Below are 24,591 nucleotides of genomic sequence, written 5' to 3' on the forward strand. Positions count from 1 at the left end.
AAGTTCACAACACAAAAAAACAGGAAATGTATATTGGCGTTAAAACAAAAATGTAGATGAAATTATGACATCTCGGCGGTACCGTAAAATACATCCAACGCTAATTAAATTGTTCATCAGACAAGTGGAATATTTTGTTTCCAATTATGAATTGAATGGCATTTATTTAAAGTTTTTTTATTGAGAGAAAATTCCAGACGAAATTCATTGAAAAATAAAAATGTAACCGAGATGATCAACTTTCAGGAAATTACTTCTTGGAAGTTGAAAATAATTAAACTTTGTCTGGGGATGCCCGAAATGAAACGGAATTTAATGAATGAGTACATAAATTAAGCTAATTTATGCCATAAGCAAAACGGGAGGAGGCAGTCAGATATAAGGGACCAATCAATTTATTACGCAAGTATCTAATACCAACTCCCTAAAACGGAACGGATCTGTACAACAGATTCTATTTAAGAGGGTCTGGACTTGGCAGTCTAATGATTTCCGTTCCCTGCCTCCGAGACCATTAAACAAATTAACTTGAAGCAATAATCATAATAAGCCAGAGTAGTGCAAGCCTCCCCTAAATCTAAGGCACTGAGAGAAAATGGGAAATAATTTGATAACGTAACAAAAATGCTTTCAAAACCTTTTGGAAATGGTTCTGGAAACCCTTAATGGTGGAACTTAAAGAACCGAAGCTCAAGGTTTTGTGTTATGATTTCCTTATTAGGTTCTTTTGTTCAAGTGTAGTTATATTAATACGGCTTTGTATGTATTGACCGACTTCAGGGCCAGAGTGACAAGTTCATGTGACAAAAATCAATCAGATGGCGTGAGCAGCCGCAACCATATGGAGATTAAAGTTATATATAGACTCGGCGAGAATGAACCGATGGGCGGAAGATGGAGAAGGCTGAAAGGGAGTAGCTTTATAGTTTGTATGCACAATTAAAAAAAGTCACGTACTTGGATAAAAAATACACAACAACTAAACACAGTGGGAAAGATAAAATCAAAAGCAAACGCAAAAAACTGCATGGAAAACAACCTTTATTGTTCTGTGCACCCTGTAAACAAGGGTTATTAGTTCTGTGTGAAACCTGCATAAAACCTCATTTTCAGCCGCCCCAAAAATTCCATTAAATCCCATTTAATCTAGGCTACGGTCGCCATGAATTCCATAAGGCAAAGCTCTGTGTGGGGAAACCCCAGGGGTTTTATGGAACCAAAGCTTTCAGTAGCGTATACCCACTGGGTTTTCGGTCGGAGCAGATTTGCAGATTTATTTGTTGGCGCCACTACAACTGCTGATTCCCAACTGGTCGACCAAGGGTTAAGGATTGTCGGGGTTTTCGAACAAGAGCAAAAAAAAAACTACAGGAACGTGTTTTGTCTAGAGGCGGGTTGGGGGCGTGACCCGCTTGTAACGCACAATTTCACGCAGTTCTTTCGTTGTTGCCTGAAAACGTGAGGGTTATGAAAGTAAAATCAAACAAGAAAAGAAGCTAGTCTCGGCCATCCGAAGCTTACCTACATATATACCCTCTTGCAGTCATCAAATATGCCGAACAAACTACAAAGGCTAAACAACATCGAATCTATGAGCAAAGGGTATTATAATTTCAGCCATAAAGTGTATATATTCTTGATCAGCATCACGATCTGAATCGAAATAAGTTTGCACGTCTGTCCTCTGGTTGGTTTCTATATAAACCCTTTTATCGCATTCATAGCACCCTAGAGGTAATATGTATAATTTGAACATATATTGATGTCAAAATGTCAGAGACTGTTTGCAGTTTAATATATTTTTATTACGGATAAATATAGCACCCAGAGGAAAAGAAATTTGTACATGGACGGAAATTTGATTCTCGTAGTAAGAATATAGCAACAAGTTTAGAAATATTGTAATTCCGTAACCTCATATTCATCAGGACATCGAAGGTGCCCTTGCACTCGCCCGTCTTCTGCTGCTGAATTCTCGTTTTGGCCATACCGAGGGACGTTGAGGCCATGGTGATCAACACGCTGGTCAACATCGCGGCCGAAATTTGGAGCGACTGACCAGAAAAGTATTCGGAGCTTAAGCCCTTTAACAGGGATTAGGAACCGAATTCCAACATGTAGACCACCATGGAACGCCCCACGGTGGGCATGCAACCTCGCCAGAGGGCGAGCACTCCTTCATCCTTATTTGTTAGTCGTCACCGAGCACATTACGTTCGTAGATACGTTTGAGGCGATAGTAAATTAATATTAAGAGCACGTTGTGTGGACCTTTACGAGCAAGGTAGGGTGTGAAGCCCCTCCACAGAGCAAAAACACCCTCGTTCTTGGACATCTTCATCAGGACATCGAAGGTGCCCTTGTACTCGGCCGTTTTCTGCTGCTGGATTAGCGTTTTGGCCATATCGAGGGGCATTACAACCATGGAGAACATCAGGGCGATTATCAGCTTGACCGAAAGGTAGGCCGGCAGACCAAAACAGTGGTAATTGCTGCAAAAGTCTGTTAGCGGGTAGTAGGAAGCGTAATGCACCACACCGAACAGCATGGCACGACCCATGGTGGGGATGCATCCTCGCCAGAGGGCGAGCACTCCCTCTTCCTTTGCGATCCTAGCAAAAGCATCAACTAAATTTTTGTAGTTGCGCCTCTCCTCCGGCGGCAACCGATTATCGGACATCATTCGGATCATGGCCACCTCCGTCGGGGTTGCAATCAAGGCTCCAATACCTGCCCCTAAAATGCAAATTCCCATCCTTAAATAAAAAGGCGCACGACGGTTGTACAGCTTGCGGTGATAGAGGCACCCCCAATCGAAAAATCCTTCTCGAATCGTCGTGTACGTCATCTGTCGTATCAATCCGGCACTCAGTCCTTTGTACAAGGCCCGGATGCCTTCGTTTTTGACCACCTTCACCAGTAAATCCAGGGAGCTCTTGAACTCGCCCTTGGTGGTCTGCTGCATTCGGACCTTGACCAAGTCCACCGGATGCAAAACGAAGGCTGCCATCGTTGCGGACACGCCAAAGTTGATGGAATGCACATAGCGCGGCATGTGCTTCTTATTAACATTGAAAGGCATAGCGGAAATACGCACCAAAACAATAAGCCAAAAAAAAAGAATAATTTTTGAAACAGATAAACAGCCAAAACGAATTTTTTGATAGGTTTTAGGTTTTAATAGGTTAACACTGACGCTATGACAAAAAAGATCTGGGTGGTAAGCCTGCTTTCATTGGTAATTCCTTTGTGTAATAATTGCAATTCCCTAACCCCATATTGCCAACTTTAAAAGCACTCCTCCCCAGAGTGCGAGAACTCCCTCATCCTTTACGATCCTAGCAAAAGCATCTGATCAAAAACTACGGCGTGAGAATTTTTTATTTCATTCTCTTGTATTGGAGCTATCCGATATAGTCAGCCGTTCCGGACCTTTCCGACTTATATACATACTTGGGAAAGTTTTATCAAGATAGCTTTAAAACTGAGAAACTAGTTTATATAGAAACAGAGAGACGGACAGTCGTACAGACGTATTTCGATTCATATCGTGATGCTGATTCAGAATGCTCCTTTCCTGCGTTGCAAACTTCGGACTGAAAGTAGAATACCCTTTGCTTTGCAAGGGTATAACAAGTAGAGCTAGAAAAGGAGCAAACCGAAGCAGAAATGTTCGACAACCAACAATAACACTCACGTTATCACTAATGTTCAACACATAGTTACATTATTATTTTAAAATGTCATGTTTAAATTTAAAAATAGAAAGCAAGCCATATTACGAATGTGACAAAACCAGAGCTACTCACTTTATTAGGAACCAAATAAAATCTCCCAATGACATTCGTCACCTCCTGATGACAATACCATATGTCAGGGCATAAAAAAGAGGCTGTCTGATAGGAGGATACTGTAGGGGAACCGGAAGCGCTGCGTGATCAGAACGCATAACAGTTGGTGTTGCCTCCAATGATGTGCGAGTGTGTTCTGCGGTTTGGGTTTGTCAACCTCCGCGAGGCGGTGGATCCCAAACGGAAAGCAAACAGCAAAAAGGCTGGGTTCACAAGGGGGAGGAGAGGGAAATGGGGCGTATTACAACATCACGAGATGAGCTCATTACTTTAATGGGTTCCCACCTCCTCAGACGCCTGCGGTCGCGGGATGCCATGCAAACCGACAGACATCCTGTGGCTTATTCGCGTTTATTTTAATGAAATATTTGTATGTGGCTAGAAGTTAAAAGTTATGATTTTTATTATCAACAAGACGGAGAGCAAAGGGATTGTGTGGATTTAACGGGCGGCAATCCAAGGACACGTAATTAGTTCGCTAAATAAACAAGCGCTGTCAAAGGGCCGGGATGAATTCGCAAACAACAAGAAATAACCCAGAAATCTAATTACCGTGTGAGAAACAACAGCGGGAATGGCAACAAAAAATAAGGAAGCAAGGATTAAGGCGGGGAAAGTTCAGAGACGGAGTTCATTGCGTGCCAGGACACCAAAAACGGGCAAGAGAATCCAGAAAAAAAGTGAAGAAAAAGCGGAAAACAAGTTAGCAAAAAGGAGGCGTGGAATGTGCCGAACGATGACGGTATCGAGCTGGAGAAGAAAAATGTGGATTTGACACGCCGAGAGCGCCAGGAATAAAATTCGTGACGGTCAAACATGCCATAGATGACGTTTTAAGGCTATCCCTGCGGAATTAAATTGGTTGAAAAATACTAAAGTATTTTATGCACTAAAAAATTTAAATTCTATAATAATCAGGGCAGCAAAAAGCTTTGAGACTTTAATTATATACGTTTTTTCAATGTTTTTGCCAGCTGTCATACAGAGTCAATAAAAATAAAATTGCTACTGCTATTTTTTCAAAAATTCCCTATTAAAAGCACACACATCCCAGTTCAGTGAAAAAATGTAGTAACGTTTTTATCAACATCGACTAAATGGTGCCAGTAACAGAACCCACAATTGTTATCGTCCTCTCAACCTTTCTTCCTTTTAAGTCAACGGAACATGTTATAGTTACAATTGTTGGTAGTACAAACAAGCGTAATTTTCGTCAACAATAACACGAGTTGCCTTTTCATAGCCACCAAGAAACTTAATTGCAGGTTAAGCTGACGGCAGCGGAATGGGAAGTGGGAGTGACTAGTTGAAGAAAGCTTCAATGTGGCGCTCGCTGCAATATTAAAACAATATTTGTTCGCGATTAGATGGCAGCAAACAACACCCACAAGGACCAAGAGCGAAGGACGTGGCAAATTACAGCGCTACGGTATACGGGAAATGGCGATGCGGCGCCAGGACGACGCGGCGAGGTGGCAATATTTACACGCTTTTGTTGGCCCGCCGTCCGCGACGTCAGCAGTTGGCTAAAAAGGCTAAAAAGCCGCCAGTGACCAGTTAAGTGGAGGCAAAGCCCAGTCAAGTCGCTGTTACCAACGCCGTCGTCGGTCGCCGACTGTCGATGGCCATGACGACAGCAACAGCCAGTTGCCCCACACAATGGGGCATTAGCGTCCGTATCCTGAATCCTGACGCTTCGTTTCGAACTCAATGCCACACGCAACTGCCATAGAGAGAGTTTAATTCAATGTGGGGCAAGGCAAAGTAGATGAACAAATTAAATACATAATCCAGAAATTAGCAGAGCCATGCTTGTGGAAATAATCCATAATCGGCCGGAATATCCGGTTCCGGTTTAACCTGCTAATTGTTGTAACCTTTCGTTTTATTATGTTAAGAAGTTTGGGTTGAATGGCATTTTGATGAAATTTGACTAAATATACATAAGTTATTCGGTCGGTTAATATACTGTTTTCTAGCTGATTACTAATCTTTTTAGCTAAGATTAGATTGGAAATCGGTGGTAAAAATTGTTTACTAACACAGTCTTTATAAAAAGAACTAATTTAAATAATAACATTGTTTGTTTTATATACTTTATAAGAAACTATAGTTTTAGTATTTAGACTCCAAGGTGGCATTGGAAGTTGTTAAATGGAAACTATATTTGGATCTACCTCGAAAGTCTCTACAATGAGAGGTGGAGTTACGAGTTGAATGCAGCAATTACTCAAAGTTTTTCCCCAACTCGGAATCTTGTAGCCTTTGGCAGCTCATTTCTCATGTGTGGGTCCCTCGTCGCACTTCCAATTGGGTCAAGCGCGGGATTTCGACACTAAAAGTTATGTGATGGAATCGAAAGGCGGCAGGAGGGTGAAGCGAAGCGGTATTTCAACCCACCGGCTGATAAGCCATTAAGCCCCAACGCAGCCGTTGTAACAGAAGCGGCACCAGATGCGGTCTCTTATCGGACAACACAAAATTTAAACGCCCGAGAGTCGTTAGCTGACCCCAAAACCCAAAAAGTGAAATGTACAAACGAATATCGATAGAGTGCAGTTAATGGTCTGTGGAGGAGGAGTGTCCGTTTATCGCACACGTTGTTCCAGGTCTTTAGTGTTCGTTCCCTATCGCTTTCGTTTTTAGATTGACACACAGTGTCTTGGATTGTTTGAAAAGGAAACGTGATGTTTGCTACCTCGTTTTTCCTATTTAGAACTTAGTTTTTGAAAAAGGGATGTACTTAAAAATATCTACTAAATTCAAAGCAATAATAAAAGTAGCAATAATAAAAATTACACGGTATATGTTTTCTTATTTGTTACTACAAATTCTCTGCTGAGTAGATTTAAAAAATGTGCTAGTTTAACAACAATCTTTCTTTAAACATTTTTCATTTTTCACGTTGGCCTAAAACATGAAAAAATATGTTTTCTCTCGCTAGTCGGGAACTTATCAGACATTGAAATCAACAAGACAAATTATCGAAAATGTAATGTCGCACTCCCTCTACACCAAAATTTCTTATACAACTCGGCATGTGGGCACAATCGCGATCGAGAATCGGAGAAAAAACATTCTTCTCTTTCACTCTGAACGTGTTGGCTGCATTTGCATGCATAAACACATGACGTGCTCCACATTCGTGTGACATTTGTTGCGAGGAGGGGGCGGCGATGGGGAGCTGCAAAAGTGTTACACGCAACAACAACTGAACAGCCAACAAAGGGGTGTCCAAAAAAACAAGAAAAACCCTATACAGTTTACGTGCTTAGGCTACGATATACCTGTTATTAGAATACATTAATTTCCATTTTTATAATAAAATCAATTATAAATAAATCAATAATTCTTCCCAGCAAACTTAATACATTTCAAATTCTTTATCTTTATCAGTCCAGGAATATATTACTCTTTCCAATCTAAAACACATCATACCCTGGTTTCCGAGTACCGTGTAAAAACTGAGTGGCAAAAAAAAAATCGAAATGAGGCTGCAAAGCCTTGTTGCCTTTTATATCGTTCCATTGCATTTTTGGCGCAGTGCAACGCAGATGTGGAAAAACAGGGGAGGGTTAACGAAGGAAATTGGGGCAAAAGTGCAGCAACTGAAACAGAAGCTGACCATGGGGGATTATCATGGGAGCCGGGCTAAATGTCATTAGAGCCAGACTAATTGAATGGGCGATAATAAAAATGGGGGGGTTGAGAAACAGAGAAATGCATGGCAGATAGTGCACCCGTTGGTGAAAGTCTCTGGTGGGTCATGAATTTATAGGAATTTAGCCAAATATGCAATTTAAATAACTATACAAATTGCTGTGCGATTTTCATCGAATATTCCCCGGCTTAAGGAAGCGAAGGTAAATTTTAACAGACTTTCGGTTGGAAACGAGGCAAAAACGGAAATTTCCTCGAACTTCCGACTGAAGTATTTAATTTCCTACTCAACGATGCAGTCTGAGCTTCGGGCTGCCACTGATGTCATTTCTGTGTACGTGTGCAGACATTCTAGGTGGTGGCAACGTGCGGAAGAAGTGGGTGGGCCCAAGTGGGTGGTATACAGACCCGGCCAGACATCAGACATGGTGGGAAAAGTCAGGGAGTCCCAGTCAGGTAGCAGTAACATAACATAACATAAATAGAAAACAGCCACAAAGGCTTGACAACGCGACAAAGTTCCCTCCCCATCGCCTCCCCAAAACAGCCACCCACCCACCGCCTTGCAACACCCACCTCCACGTTACACCCCCAAGGGACACATCAGGTACATCCTGCAACACTCGGAGCAACCCCCACGGTTACATATGCGGCAGAAATTATGAATGAAACGAAAGATAAGCAGAAGAGCAAGCAAAACAAGAGGGAAGCAAAAAAGAAAACAAAACAAATTCTTCAACTAACTAAGAATGCCATTAAACGAACTTGAAATGCGCTCAAAAAATTTAATTTGGAAATCATAATACATACTTGCTTTCGTATTCCTCAAAATATTATTATTATTGTTTGCTTGGGAATTTTATAAAATATTTTGTTTGCTATAGATATTAGACAACATAAATCCGTTTCAAGGCAGCACAACATTTTTTTAGTGTCCTGTGTTGCCTGTTGGAGAGAATTTAAGCTGTACATCATATTTAATGAATACAATTTGTGATAAAAAAAACCCCTTTCCTCATTAGCATCAGTGGCAGCTACTATTTTTTTGTACTTTAGCCCGCTCTTGCAACTTCGGAGCCTCGGCAAAGTTTGTCACAAAGTTATAATGCTCTCATTAGGCTTGAGAATTATGCAAGGACACAACCGGGGACTGGGATTCAGCCGGTTCTTAGGGATGGACTGCGCCATTCTCTCCGGCATTCTTCCGCTCCTTTCCTCAACTTCAAATGCAGCACACAACAGCCAGCGCAGAACAACAATGCAGCTCAGTTTTAAAAGATTAAAAAATGTTCTGTGGGCACCAGGAACTTAAACATCAGCGGCAGCGGCAGCAGCAACGGCAGGACTTTGGCACAGGATGCAGTCTGGGGGCATGAAACTTTTTAGCACTTTTATTGCTGCCTGCCACTACAGCAAACTGTCTGAAACAGACAACAACGGCCACACTTTGCCATCAGACGACGACGGGAGACGTGAACAAATTGTCAGGTTGTTGACGAGTCGCTGTGCTGATGTTGCTGCTGCTGCTGCTACTGCCTCTGCTGCTAATGTTGCAGCTGCAGCTGCAGTTGCAGTTGCTGTCAGAATGCAGACATAAACAACAATTTAGAGGAATACAATAAACAGCAATTCTAGCGGGGAACGCAACTTGCCACTCGGCCAGGTCATAAAGCAGGTCTCTGACTCCATATCTTCGTTGAAAAGAATGGGGAAAAACATCAAAGATTCTTCTACCTTTGCCAAGCACTGAGGAAAATTTCTTTAAAGAGTGTTTCCTCTAAACTTTATATAATAAATATCAAGAATATTTATAGGGAATTTATTTATTCATCCTTAGATAAATCTGAATTTATTGCAGAGAATGGATGATATCCCAATCGAACTATCAAGATTTAATATGAAACTGTCTAGACTCTAGACCAATTTTATGATTGTTTTGGCTTTGGGAGCCAACGACTACCACTGTTTATGTTTTCGTTCAGACGCACGAGATGAATCTTGATGCACTTGAACAAAATTAAACTACTCATTTAAGTTGTGATTACCCGTTGCGCTGCCTCAAGTGGCCGGCGGGCAAAGTGTGCTTATCAACACCAGAAAATGCAGAAAATGTGGGCGTTGCTGGCTGCCGGGGGGAGTGCGATGGCAAGTTTAAACAAATATTTTATAGAGCACACACGATGATGGCACCCGGCTGGGCTGGCAGCATCCAAAGCCCCCTCTTCAGGTGCAGCAGCTGTGGGTTAATGCCGGCATTAGTGCTGCTGTGCTGTGCTGTGCGGTGGTTTGTGTGTGTGTGTGTGTGTGTCTGGGAGGGCTTGACATAGTTTCGAGCGGGCGCTTAACGCTGAGTTATCTAAAATACAAACACACGCACCCGTTGCACCCGGGAAAACAAACACTCGTGCTCACAGGTGAAGTTGATTTATGCAACAGCTTGCCAAGGCAACTGATTTTGCACTGCAAAAAGCTGGAACGCCAGTCTAATGCAATAAATACTGTTTGGAAATTACCAAATAAATTCCCTGATTGCACGTTAGATTGGAAATTAGGGAACATAAAATAAACAATTGTTTCCCCGTAAATCAAAGTTTTGGAAGCACTTTCGTTGATAACCTCACTAGATATTCTCGCAGTGCCCAAGACACACTTGCTGAGTATCATAATTTTATAAACTTAAGGCCTTTACACCTATTAAAACGGAAAAGTGTTGGTATGCTGCCGCTGCAGCACATGTGTTCGTTTGTTTGTGGCACTCAAAAAACTAGCAGCGCAAAATTGCATTTCATCCCACAACTGGGCCAAAAGGGATGAGGATACGCCGCCACACCGCTCCTTTGGTCCGTTGCAAATTCATGAAATTTTCATCATCATTTCATGCTGCAGTTGCAGCCTGCACTTATGTGCAGCTATTTTATGCATGAAACCAAATAACGAACTCCCTTGATTTCCACAGTCTGCGGAGGGAGACTTCCATTACTTCATTAATGGTCAAAAGGCCGAAAAGCCAACGAAAAGGCAGCACAGAAATTGGCCTCAGAGAACATTGCGAACATACAGAAGAATTGCAAGTAAAATACAGTGAAGAACATAAATATAATCCGCATAACTTTGTGAAGGAAACGGGCGGGCAGAGGGCATGGGCGCTTAACCTTCTCGCCTTACCCGTTGGCACATGCGTTCCCGTATAATTAGTCATGAAATCGGAGACCCGAGACGTGCCGAGGGTTTGTCTAGGCGGCATTGAAGGGTTGCCCCAGTCCCAGTCCCCTTGGCCCCCAGAAATCGTATACCCAACTGCCCGCCAGATGCGCTTGGCTACTTGTCGCGTGTGTCATTCATCCATCCACCTTCGCACAGCGGGGGTCACAATAATAGCATTAAAAGGTTAATACCAACATGAATATTACGAATATCTGTTAGTATTCAGAAAATTTAATTTTCTTTTTATTAGTTAGTTGAACAAATTAAGAGCAATTTTTATCCATTTAATAATTTGAAAAGTTTACAAGCTCAAGGTGCTACAATATTGACTTGAACTGTTCATGCCGCGTCTTACTTCGCCCAGCATGTGGCCCAGGTGATTCGAACACGTTTTCACGTTGCACAACAAAAGATCCAAGGAATGCATCGCTGGAAAACCAAAAGGTAATGACGAGGAGGGTATTCTGGTAGTACTGGCAATGCATCGATGACTTTCCCCCTAGCGGTGCTATATCACAAAAAGCTAAAGCCGGACCTGCCAGCTGCATTGCGTGTGGCGCAGGCAACATGGTAATTCAATTTATCCGTCGAAATCCGTCAGCGGGAATAGAAAACAGGGAAAACAAACACTGTGCAAGCCATCTCTTTAAGATTGGAAATGCTTAGGAAAAGACCTGATGAAAAACAGACTCATTCAATTTAAAACCAAAAAAGTTTCTAAAAAACTTTTTTTATTAGAAGATGCAAAATCATTATGATGTTGAACTTAATTGAACTAAAGTTCCTGCGTTTCCAAATGTAATTTCTAAAGCTATAAACATTCAAGATATAGCCAGCCAAAGTGATTTATTTTTACGATTCTTTTTCAGCCTCCAACGAAATCGTTGTTTAAGATTGGTCAATTAGCTGTAGATGTGGGGATATGCACGGAAATTTATTACCAGTTAGGAACATGTCAAAGATATAATAACGGATTTTATGCGGTCATAAAGAATATACTCGCTGGAAAACCTTGGTATTAGGCCTATGGATCGTGTTTATTTTTCGTTAAACAACTATCTGAAAACCAGGCCTAACTCAACCCAAATGATTTACGTATGCGAAGCGGGGATTAGCGGTGGCAGGCGGCTGGGCAAGTGCCGAAAAACTCGTTTTGGAGTCCACTTCAAGAACTGGAGCAAGCTGCTCGAGTAACCACTGTTATTCCAGCATCTCTAGCTCCATCAGGTTTTTTTATTCTCTTTTTTTTTTTTTTTTGAATTGAGCACACAGCTGGCAAGCCAAAAGGAAAACACTGTGGGCCAAAAAAAGAATATTTCGCGTTTTATCTGGGCGTTAGGGGCAGAATAGGAGAAGTTAGGCGAGAGCAAGAGAATAGCGCCGATAGACAGATGAATGCGGAGATAAAGCTGCCCCCACAAATTCCCGCTGCCAAAGTGGAACAAGTTCAAAATCGCCCGCGGCCATGTGACAAAAACTTGGCAGTCTCAAAAAGGAAACCCCAAAACCCACAAAAAGGAAACATATTTCCATTAGTTTTTCGTGTTCTGCTCACCTTTGATTCGGTCAAAGTTGGTTATCGCAACCTGAAATGAAAGAGAGATAGTGGTTCGTCAATTATAATCAGAAGTACTCCTTTATGAATAAAACAAATTTGTACAGATATAGGTGTACTAATAAATATATACATCGGTGGAAGTAAATAGATTTATTGCCAGGTCCCTTCCGATGCACATTTTCACATCCGCATGGCGGCTTATCAGCTGCTCTTGCCTGACTCTGTTTTTTAGTCTGACTGACTGCTTTCGTCGCAAACAAAAAAAGTAAATAAAGGAGGAGTAAATGTAATAATAAATCATGTTCCTCTATTGTATCAACTTGGGGATACCTGGTAAAAAAATAAATTAAAATAAATTTGCTTGATGCAGAGCTCACATATTAATTAATCTTCACCTGATTCAGGCAGCCTTCATTTGACTCCCTTCCTTTCATATATTTTTCTCTAAAATGGCTTACTATATATGAAAATAGGACTAAGCCTAGTATACCCTAAAAGTTTGGTGATATGGGAACCCAAAGAGCGGCGCTGATGACGACGCCGCGTAAATATTGATTTTATGTTTGTATGTATAAGAGAATTTTTCGTATTTATAACCCCGCCGAAACTTCATTTTTATATGCATCAGCCGAATATGCGTAAACACAAAAGACCCAAAGCGAATCAAAACAAAGGAGGCCCAGACCCTGAGCTTTATGGCCGGGCCGCGCTTAAAATATTTCAAACACGTTGAAACAATTGCCAAGAGAAGGCGCTAAAATAGAGCGAAAACAGAATCAAGCAAATTTGTTCTGTATTTTATGATATGAGAGGGAAGTCAGTCGAACGAACGGCAGAAGACGAGGTTGGTAGGTTGGTAGGAGGTTCACCCGTCTACGCCCCCTTTTTCAAGCAATCACATTTTCAGAACGACCACCCCTACGAACTGCTAGGATTTCCCTTTGTCAGCTCCCCTCTTTGTTTTTATCCTTTTCGTTGCTGGAAATGCTCACGTGACCTGCTTGCCAAAGTCAACGCAAAAACGTCTCAGGATGTGCGGATTGTGCCTCGAGGCATTTGCTAAGGTTATTCCAAGCAAGAGGGGCTTCTGACCCTATGAGGCAACTCGACTCGACTCGGGTCGTTAGAGAAGCAGCAGATGTATCACTTTCAGTTTCCGTCAGTCAGCTGAGTTTCTCTCCTCAACTCGGTCCGCGCCAGCTGTCCCTCGTTTTCCGTTTTCTCTATATCTCTTTCTCCGATTCGAAGAGTGTACGCCCCAAATAAAAGTGTTGAAGCGGCGAGGGTCATGCATGCTTCTCTTGTTTATTTTAGATCGGGCACTTGAAGATAGCGAGAAAGAAAATTTGAGCAAACAGCAGGGGAGCCGAAAAGAACAAACGATGAACACCACTTTTATTGCCTTTTTTCTGGACCAATGCCTTTTTACCATATCAAGAAATATTAAAAAAATACAAAGTACTCTACATAAAACGCTCCAACATAAATAAAACTGTATCAACGGATTTTATTGTTCAATAACGAGATTTTCAAACCGGATAAGGATGAGTTCAGGAAACTGAAATGAAAACTTATGTAAAGACAATATTTAACTCCTGTTTTACAGAATTCAGCTATCTTTAATAGATGGACATCGTCAACGAGATTTATCAGTTACAAACTAAACATTTTTGTTTGCATCGTTCAAAGCGAAACCGCAAATGAAATCAAAGCAAAACTGAAGTGGTGAACAGATAAGAGAGTCTCAAGAGAGTTGTTATATGGCGGCAAAAAAATAAGTTACACTAAAAGCGTAGTTTTTGCACTGCAAAAATAATTCTAAGGCCCCCATGAACTAAAGTTCTAAAAGTAATAATCGGAATTCAAGGGAAATAACTTTCTACTTAGTCATTTGTATAAAAGTAAATACTTAACGTTTGGGTAATCGAAAAAAAAATATTTCTCAGAACTTTAGGCGATTCGTCACGGAATTGTCGTCAAATAAAAAACGTGACGTTAAACATGACGAAGAGGAAACACATAATTATTTCACATTGCTTATAAATTTTGGTTCATTGATAAATAGGGTATAAATTTTGCTTTTCTGAGTTCCCAATTCCATTTTGTTACCAAACCCAAACTTCCAACCAAAAGTTCAAAATCGAAACCCATAAACAACCAAAGCAACATGTTTTAGCCTGGCCAAAAATGCAATTTATGTGGCACAGTGGCAAAAAAAACGGCAGTAGCAGTTCTCGAACATGCAATATGGACATGTGAACAATTTTCCGTCAGCACAGCTGCCTTGTACAATCGATGCAAATGTGGGAAAATATTTTTTGATAGACCACACGAAAGAATAAGGAATTTGAAAATTATCCTCGCAGCGAAAATAAATTTCAATTTACGATCAACATTGGCGGAATGCAAGAAATTCGAATTTAAATTGAACATAAAACTTTTTAAAAAGAGAAAACTATGCTTTGAAAAAGAAATGTTTGTTTGTTCGAGTTGTTTGTTTTATAAGCAAACATAGCAAATATGAGCTTTTATTGCATCCCCAGTGTGTTAATTGGGGAGGAAATTGAGAAGCCCTTCAGCCCTGGTCAAATAGCACTTTAGCTTGGCTCGTGACGAACCCATCTATTGATTTAAAAAATCTATGTCAAATTGATTACAGCTGCGTCACGTAGCCCAGTAAAAAATCGAGAGAAAAAACTGCAATAATAATCAGCAAAGTGCATTGCATTGGAGAAGCGTTTGGGGAGCGTTCTGGGCTGCCATTCATTTAATTCCAGTTCACTTGAGTTCAGTTTCAGTTTTGGCTTCTGCTTTAGCTTCTGTTGGTGATTTTCCAGCTTTTTTGCGACAAGTGCAGCCCACTCTAGACACAATCCCAACTGCAATGCACTTGAGACAAAAGCTCCGGCGCAATGCAGCAGGAAAATGGGGGAAAAATCCACGAGAAGAGGGGCAGTGAAAATTCTGCCCACCCAATTGAAAATGAGTACGAGATTTCGCTATCGGCACAATCGCAGCGTGACATTTTGTCAGTCGTTTGGACAGTCATTCAATTGAGGCAGTTGCAAAGAAATAACTCGAGTCAAGCTAAAAAGTGGAGACAAATTACTACTTCATCAGAGGAAGTACTGCACAAAAAGTCTGTTCTAGATTCCAGTAGTTGTAATTACAATAAAAAAATGTCTCTTGATTAAGTATCTCAGCATTGAACCTTCTCTAGAGACAGATATAAAAAAGACAAATTTTTTGCGTCATCGAAGATTGAGTTTAATGCCTGTACTGCACAAAAACTTGTCTTAGTTTTATATACTTCGAATCTGAGACCGAGAAATATTGATCTGCTTTATTTGAAAATTGGAACTATGTAGAATATGTTAAGTTCCGTGTACTGCACTAAATAAAAATAAATCTTCCCACAATAAACAATCAGAGTTTTAACATTGATAAAGATATGTTATTTGCAGCAGCGCAAATTCTGTCAAACTATTTTACTTGATCAAAACTACCATAGAAACTATCAAAGCACAACAAATCCCTTTTGTTTGGCGTTTTCTATTTTTTTCCTACCACCAGAGTTTGTGTGGCGCCTTCATGCCAAGTAAGCTCAGCATGAAATATGCTATGAAAATTTGTAGCTGTCTCCAAAAGCAACACTCACTCCTTCACAATTTTCCCGCCCTGCATTTCCTCCCTCGCAAAGCGCATTTGCGGAGCTCAAGACTCCTCAGACCTAAACTACGTTCATGTCGCGCGTGTTTGCCTGATGAGGCTACAACGAATTTATCACGTATTTGTCACAAGAAATTCACGTGTTGGAACAAATAGTCGGTAAATGGAAAAGTGCTCAAATAAGCAGAAAACTTTATGAATGGTTGAGCAAGAATAGAGGTGCAAAAATAAAGCGCACAACTTTTATATAAGAGAAAGTCGTTATTTTATAATAAGGAAGCATTTGCTTAGCATGAGTTGGAGAACCAAATTCTAACTTAACTAACTTAATGTTAGTCTGATAAATACAATTTATTTAATGATTGCCATTTTTATAAATGCCGATTTTTTAAAGCGTCCTGTGAAACTGCTTTCATGAGCCTGTTAAGCTCACTTGTCCCTCTAAAGTTTCCCAGCATTTGCGACTAATTACAAACATTATTTCATCCAACGGGCATCTCCAACTACTCCAAACACACACAAAATTGCAGGACTCAAAGAAACTTCCTGCCCTAAAAGTAGCTGGCTAATGTCATATAAGTGCTGGGGTGAAAAATATCTAGAGCTTGATGAGGAAAATGAAGAGTTAGAAAGCACAAATTCAGATGTGAGTAAGGGGTTGTCTCTTCCACCAAGTTTGCAGTTTAACTTTTTAATTTCATTCGAGGGTTTTGAGTGAGGAATCTCTGTGTGGGAGCGTGTGCGAGTTTGTCTAAGACCTCCCAGAAATGTGAAGTTGTCAAGTTTTCCGTGCGTTTGGGGAATTGCTAGGGGAGTGGGAAATGGCGTAGAATGAAGGGTTGGTTGCAGGCATCTCGAGCATTTGCTTTATTCGCTGTCATTCTGGAAATGCCTTTGCATCGAATTTACTTTGCTTCCACACTTCTCTTTAGGGGCTACACTGGGAAAAATTGTATAAACACAGTATTATCTCCATCAAAAGATTATTATTTCATATTATCGTGTGTAATATACACTACAATTTATAATTAACGTTACATTTGGGAACTGTGAAATTTCTTAAAACGAGGTGACTTTTTTAAATAATGAATGGTTATTATCAGTGCATTTGGGGAGCTTCGGGGGGAATTGTATCTCCCAAGACAGTTATTGCGGCAACAGCTTTGCCTGTGATCCAGTTTCGTGTTTATATTTATCTGGCTGGTGGCCCGAAGCTGCTTCCTGCCGCCGACCAATTCACATCCTGTCAGGAATGCTGCTCCTTGCATGGCTGGCAAATTCACACCTTGTACTGCTGATTCGGGTTCAATGCTCGGAAATTTCATTTGAATATTAGCCCCAGCAGAGAGACAGAGATTGCATTCGAAAATCGATTTGCCATTTCGTTGGCCTGTCACAGGCAATAACCAAAGTTCCCAGGACCTTTGGCCCGTCCGAAAAAAATATTTACAAAACTTTGTGCCAAAAAATCCAATATTAGCGCAACAGTCTAATTTTTCGCTATTTATTGACTATCTCTACTTTTTCGCTTTGAAGGGATTAGCCAAGTTTTTGCCACACACATCAAGCGCTCAACTTCAACTCGATTTTCTAGTTTTTTTTTTTTTTTTCTACTATGACGGTTGGAAGCCGAGAGTTAAGTTCAGTTTTATTAGTTTTTGCCACGCTTTTCGTATTTATTTGCCAGAAATTACAGTGCGAGACCGCAGGGAGGCAGGGATTTTCGCCTCATAAACTTTTATTGTCCTGATCCTTGTAATTAAAAAGTTTTACTAAGTCGCAAAGCAGAGCTCTCATTTTAGTGTCATCCTATAAGTTTGGATGAGTGTCTTAAGCCTTCGAATTGGGTCGAATTTAAGTTGCAGCTGCAGTTTCTTGTACGTGACTGGCATTCATTAAAAGTGTTCTAATAACCGAGTAAATAAATTAAGCATTTTTTACTCTTATTTACTAAATTATTTACACTTGGTGTCCGATTTTTATGCAAAGTTAAATAAAAAAAAATATATATAACCTTATTTAAGCTTGGATATAATGCTCAATATAATAGTATACATTTTTGTCAATGCATTGAACCTTTGACCTCCTATTCTAAGAGTTTAATAAAATAATCCGGTCAGTTTCGCTCCAGAATCCAACTTCAGTTAGTTTGTTTATGGCCTCAGAACACCATAATAAAGGAATAAATACAGAAAGAAATTTATTTTTCGGTCGGATGCGTCCACAAAGGAAAATTCGGTCGGAGTAAAAACTCAATTTATGAAGCGAATACCAAAGTCTCCCCTCAGCCGACGGTGAAGCGGAGTCAATGAAAAATGCGAATGGAATGCCAGAAATGTTTGGCTTCACCTGGTCAGCAGCCAAATTGTTCATCTCCGACAGCGTGTGCTTGTGCGCTTTTGCGTTTTTGCATCGATGTGTTTCTGTGCTCTAATTGGAGTAACAGAGGCGCAAACTTTCTGCCACTGAATGCCGCCCATAAAAGCAGCTTTATGAAAATCGATAAAATCGAAAACTAGCCAACACAACAGGGCAACAGAAGCAGAAATAGGAAAAGCAACAACCACCGCAGCTCACACAATCGACACACGCGAAAAAGAAGTAACGAAGGTTAAGTTTGGGCATCGAAGTTTCAAATACCCTTTTTTTTTAAGCTATAACAATATTTGATTCATAAAACCGATTCTCCTAAAAAAAGATTAAAAAAAAAGTAACAGAAAATTTAAAGAAAAAATAGAAAAATAGTTTTAGTCAGCATTCTGGCTCAATATATCGAATAAAAAACATTAAATGCCTGTTTTTTATAGCAGTAGTAAATACATGTTTCACCAATAAATAGTCATACCCTTTCAAAGGATAGAAAAACAGTCCAACTGAGTCCGGAAATGTGTGCGGCGGAACGTGGTTTTGGGAATGGGCCAGGAGCACGCGTCATCGTCGCGGCCTCTCAATGGCAAGGCAAACAGGACGTGGAGTGGTGGTGTTGGGGGGCAGGACGACTGGCGGATGGCGGGTAAGGGCGACAGGAAGAGCCAGGGAAAAGCCGGAACAAAGCTCGCCGAGTGTGAGAGCGAAACAACCACCGACGAGGAACGATGCAAAAGTTGCCGGCGGTTTATGGTATGAAACAATGTTTTGTTGCCCAACGGATGTGCGCTGAAGGTAAGCGGTGAAGTAGGGAGTGGTAAGTGGTGAACGGGCAGATTCAGGAGCTGCGTGCAGCAAGATAGGGGGAGATATATGGGAAGAAAGAGATAGTAGAGCTCAACAGGACAAACAATGCAAATGTTTGCAGCGAACACAGAACAAAATAATACAAAAAAAACCATGTTTAATTTGTAATAATTAAATTCATTGTTTACAATTCTATTTCGTGGAACTCTTGAAAAATTGCAAAACCCTCACTATTAGAAAGCAGTTTAGTGCAAACATTAAATTGAAATTAAAATTTAAATAATTTTAAATTTGGATGTACTGTTCCAGTTTTTACTAATAAAAATAATTATTTAATCATTCACCCTGTTTTTCTCAGTGATCACACTCATCCGACCGTTTCAGGTTCCATTTGCCAATGGGTATGTGTTTTGGAGGGGATCCTCATCCCCATGGTCTCGATTTTCACGTTGATTTTGCCCCGCTGCAAGCATGCGAGTGTTTTATAGCCAACGACCTGTGCTAATCCCATAAATCTAATTGGCCCCTGGCCTCGCTCCACTCCCGGCCAGCTTTTGGGTTAGGCGGTCACACACAGGCCGAAGTGGAAAAAAAATAAAGTTGGGAACAAAGCAACATCCTCCACTACGTCCACGTCCATGTCCATGTCCATTTCCCTGTCTATGTCCAGTTCCCGTTTGAATTACACTCTTCCCCGGTGAAAATTGCGCCTGCAGCTTGACCATTAAATGTGACTGCAAACTTTTCGTTCGCAGGCAAAAACTTAACGACATAAATTAGAACTTTACCTGGGAACATCTACTCTCTCTACCAGCTCCACCTCAATTTATCCCCCCTCAGGTGGCTGAGCTCCAATAAAATGTCTCTCGCCGACTAAAAACAATTGCGAAATGCAATGTTGCGCCTGCAGCAGCAACAACTTTATTTTTAGCTGCACTTAGTCCTGGATGACTTGTCATTGTGCAGCCAAAAAAAAGCAACAGAAACGTGACAAATTTTTCTTAGGAGAATAAAAACTATAATATATATCCAACATTATAATTTTTTTCCATTATTTATATATTTATTTTGGGAAAGTTTTAGCCAGATAGCTTTAAAACTGAGAGACTAGTTTACATAGAAACCGACAGGAGGACAGACAGACAGACAGACGGACAGACGTATTTCGATTCAGATCGTGATGCTGATCAAGAATATATATACTTTATAGGGACTTAGGTGTCTCCTTCACTGCGTTGCAAACTTCTGACTGAAATTATAATACCCTTTGCTGTGCAAGGGTATAAAAATGAACTAATGATGCAGTTTGTTAGGGAATAAAATAAGAAAAGTTATGGTCTAAGAATTAGTGTATTTTGCTCAATTTTCAGCAACCACTTACAACCCCTTGTAAGAGTAACGGAAAGAAAAACTTTAAATTGGCATAAAAACTTTGAACTTTTGCAAAAAGGGCGAGGGGTTCAATGAGGGAGTTAGTTGGGTCAACGGCAGCCCATTAAATAGATTGATGACCAGGCCAACCAACTTGGGAACTATGTCAATTGCGACAGTAAACTGACAGAAAGAAGGTTACAAGTTGCACCCAAGCAAGCGGGGTAAATAAAATCAGAATTGCCAAGTAAAATCTTTTACTTTCATACAAAAATGGTCGAGGAGGTGGAGACGATCACTGGCTTTGCGCCCCGATATTTTGTGTCGCTGCCCCGGAAGATCAAGAAGCTTTTGGTATATCGCTTCCTATTTGCCACTTTACTGTGCTCGTGGTTGGATTATCAGCTGCTGGCGATTTTTTTGTGCATAAATCTATTTGAGGTGAGGCGACCGCTGGATTCCCTTAATGATATCTTGAACTGGACTCTGTTTTCGGTTTACACCGCTACAGTTATGTTGCTCATACGATTGAGCATAGTTCTTTATGGATTGATATTGTGCCACGTCCATTATGCCATTCCCCAATGCTATCCCAACAGAATGGCCAGGATAGTGTCCGAGTTTCCTCAACATTTTTGCCTACTTTCATCGATACTCTCAATAACTACCGCCAGCAGCTGGCTGTATGCATCCTTTGTGGAGTTTATTGATAAAAATTACTTGTTAGGAGGGTCTTGGTATTATCTTATGACCTTCGGTTGCTTCATTGGGATTTCCTACTTCCATAAGCATCACGGAAGGTGCCTGACAAGATTTTCATTGCCCATAGTTTATCTGGATATGAAAGAATGTCTCCTGCGAATGTGGCTATGTCAATTGAAAAGTTCTGGAAAACAAGCTATCGTACCAACATTATTATTTGCCCTGATTTACTGGCCATCAATGGGCTACTGGGAATCTACAGTATTCGATGGACTCGCTACTGGAGTTCAAGTGATTATAACTCAACCAACGCGACTTTTTCAAGGTTGGTTGCTATCCACCTTGACCCTTGCCAAATTATGCCTAGTTCGGGAGGTCTATGGCCTAATAATGCAACGAAAATTATCTTTAGTTAATGATTCAAGACGCCTGCACGAGTTTTTAAATCCTAACCTATTTACGCTTATTTTGGAGCGATGGAAAAACTTCACATGCATAATGCGAATGAAACCGATGGCAAGCAATAAACCGGGCAATAACTTCTGCCTCCCGGTTTCCATGGCTCTGGATACTCCTGAAATATATGGCTTTCAATTACTGGCAGCCCGCGATTTTTATGTCGCAATGTCGGGAAGTTTATGCAGCGAGTTATACAAAATCAAATGCTCAACTATAAATCGCAAATGGACTGAGCTACGCGACGTTATACTGGGTTCGGCAAATGAATTTCTGGCCGGTATGGATTCATGTTTGGAGTCGACTCCTCGCATTAAGATTTCCCATTTACTAAAGACTAAAGCGCCGCAAAAGCCTGGACTTCGTTTCTTGGTAAAGCCGCCCACACGCCAATTACCACTTCGATGTCGAGGTCATCCAAACTGTCAGGTACTAGAGCAAACTTGGTGTTTTTGTAATCTTCAACAATATTTTCTCAAGAGAGTGTTTTACTATTGGAATCGTATTTGGTCTCGAATGCCAGTAGTTCTTCAGTGGTATTGTTTTCTCCACGATCCAGTTCCTTTGGCCAAACTTAACCATGTGTTGAAATGTGCAGAGCCTCTAGTTTGGTCCCTTCAAGGACTTGTTTGCATTTGCGTAAGATCCGCTAAAGAAGACACATTTGGCTACATCCAGAGCGATTTAGAGAGCATTTTGAAATGTTTATTAAATGTGCAAGAGAAGTTGATCAGTGCCGAGGAGATGCAGATGAGGGAGCTGGGAAAGCTTTGCTCCAGTCATGATCTTTTATTGAAGGCCATAAACCGTTGTTTATACAAAATGCTGTTTGTTTTTGGTCCATATGTCGATTTTCTTCTGTACGACAAGCATTTGAATGAAAAAGTCAAAAGCAGAATGGACTTGCTGCCCTAAGTTTGTTATGTTTCTTTTACGAAAACCGATTTCAACAATTAAAATTAATAACGTTTAAAAGTTTTCCGCAAAAAAAACTACTTTTTACTTCAAAACAAAACCTTTAAAACTTCTTTAGCTCCAGCAATCATCTCCACATTAATTCTTTTTTTTTTTGTCGCACTTGCCACGCACTTTTCACTTTTCCACGCCTTTTCTGCTCTCCAATCTTCTCTTTTCTCCTTTTCTTTCCTTATCAATAAAACGCTGCTGCATTGTTTGCTGGCTAAGTGGACAAAACACACACACGCACAAATGGCAGGGAAAGGAACAAAGGAAGAGCTCAAAGAGAGTGGCGAACAATTGAATTTTCTACTTGTGCTTCTTCTTACTCCTCCACTTTTGCTTTGACTATTTTTTTTATTCGTTCGGATTCTCCTTATTGCACCTCCCACGCTGTGTTATCCCCTTATCTCTCCCCTCCCTCCTCCTTCTCCTTTTGATTGCCATTTGCCTTTGTGGTCGTCCGTATCATGTAAACGCTTTGTGTGCAAAATAGAAAATGCGAAAAACAACAACAGAAAACAAACTGCGAGCAAAATAGAGAAATGAAAAGATCTCAACAAGTTTGCCGTTAGTCGAGCTAAGCAGATTTACTTGTTTGAGAGCGTTTTGCGATTGCCATTTTGCAATGATTTAAGAAGGGGTCGAAAGGAGAGCTGCAAAGGAGGGGTAAAAGGGGTCATGAGCAAGTGCAGAGGCCAAAAAGCATAATTGCCCAGTTGCACTCAAATGAATCTCCATTGAAAACCCCCACTCACCAATCAAGGGTTAAAGTGTGGGCTGCACAAGAAGCGGCATCAAATGTACACAGTGCATAACAAAAATAGTTTTTAACGATTATAACAAAGTAACAATAAAGCTACATAAATTAGGATTGGGATTTTGTCCCTGAAAAAGTTTTTTTCGGTTTTTCTTCTAATTTGGCTAGGTATTAAAATATTTACCTAATTTCTATCCTAATTGGCGTATTAACATAGATGTGCAACTTGTGACCATACAAGTTTTTATTTCATAATTCCTCGACATTTTAAATTTAATTCCTATCATACAATGATAAGAAAAATTCTGTTTTCAATTTGCTTTCGACCACTGTAAATAAAAAATGTGAAGCAACGATAAACTATTTGTGGTCTTTATCAGCGGCTTGTCTTTAATAAAAAACAGAAGAACAAATTGTGGCAAAAGGGGAAGAAGTTGCAGAGACAGAAAACAGACGGCAGCAATGTTAATTGAAGGGTTTTTATTTTTTTGGGAGTAAGAAAACTTCACTGCAACAGATAAGCAACAAATACAAAAAGTAAAAACAAATTTTGTGGCTTGAACTTCAAAGCACACGAAGCGTCGAAAAAAGGAAGGGGTGTGTGGGGGGGATGGTTAATAAACAAGCCACCAAAAGGTAAATAAATAAGCACAAAATGCCGAAAATAGCGCTCAGGGAATAAATACAGTAGGACAGAGCGAGAGGGAGAGAACGAACAGCAGCTGCGCCGACGCCTGCTGCTCTTCAACTTCTTCTTCTTCGTCGTCTACCCCCTCGCTCCAATGCTCTCCTCCTCCTCTTGTTCTCCACAAATTAAAGGCAATTACAATAACAACAACAACAACCAGAAATGCTCTTTGACTTTTTACAGCAGCCGGAGCAATGAATAAATAAATACAGTGCACCCTCTTTGCAGTGAACATAAGTTTTTCGTTTTTATTATTAAGTTATTAGTTTATATTCATAATTACTGCCAATGACATAATTTTTTAAAATGTAATAATTTTTCATTCAAAACTTGTATAGTATTTACTCCATCGAGAATCCACTGTAAAGTTTATCAGCAGCAAATGAATAAATAGAAATGCAGCGGGAGAGCAAATCTGGCTCTCACTCTTCTTTTTTTTAGTTTTCGTGTTTACTTATTTGCGTTCATTGGCTTCTCATCTTAACGGCACTTTGGGCCAAGGAGGTGCGAATGAAAAGGAGCTATAATCCGGTTTTTTTTT

The 24,591-nt window shown here is 40.5% G+C and overlaps 3 protein-coding genes across 6 annotated transcripts in view; 1 reads left to right on the top strand and 2 right to left on the bottom strand.

Annotated features, from left to right (window-relative positions):
- LOC108096284 (tyrosine-protein kinase Src64B) overlaps positions 1–24,591 on the bottom strand; it is a 35,150-nt gene that overhangs the window by 9,637 nt on the left and 922 nt on the right. For all 4 annotated transcript variants that reach the window (XM_017197749.2, XM_043209129.1, XM_043209127.1 and 1 more), the window contains one exon: positions 12,271–12,301. The gene's annotated coding sequence lies outside the window, so the exon portion shown is untranslated. The remainder of the gene's footprint in view (positions 1–12,270; positions 12,302–24,591) is intronic.
- Positions 1,784–12,260, bottom strand: LOC108096285 (mitochondrial 2-oxoglutarate/malate carrier protein-like). The gene has a single exon (XM_043209130.1). It carries the CDS (start codon positions 3,080–3,082, stop codon positions 2,192–2,194), a length of 891 nt encoding a protein of 296 aa, XP_043065065.1. The 5' UTR covers positions 3,083–12,260; the 3' UTR covers positions 1,784–2,191.
- On the top strand, positions 20,418–24,578 carry LOC108096283 (nucleoporin Ndc1). Its single transcript, XM_017197748.2, has one exon. The coding sequence runs from the start codon at positions 20,761–20,763 to the stop codon at positions 22,558–22,560; it is 1,800 nt and encodes a 599-aa protein (XP_017053237.1). The 5' UTR covers positions 20,418–20,760; the 3' UTR covers positions 22,561–24,578.

Source organism: Drosophila ficusphila, unplaced genomic scaffold (genome assembly GCF_018152265.1).
Source record: "Drosophila ficusphila isolate 14025-0441.05 unplaced genomic scaffold, ASM1815226v1 contig_106, whole genome shotgun sequence".
Taxonomy (NCBI): Eukaryota; Metazoa; Arthropoda; class Insecta; order Diptera; family Drosophilidae; genus Drosophila; species Drosophila ficusphila.

What these genes read in the sequence shown, in the direction of transcription:
- LOC108096285 (XM_043209130.1), bottom strand. Translation starts at nt 3,082, where the DNA reads ATGCCTTTCAATGTTAATAAGAAGCACATGCCGCGCTATGTGCATTCC.
- LOC108096283 (XM_017197748.2), top strand. Translation starts at nt 20,761, where the DNA reads ATGGTCGAGGAGGTGGAGACGATCACTGGCTTTGCGCCCCGATATTTT.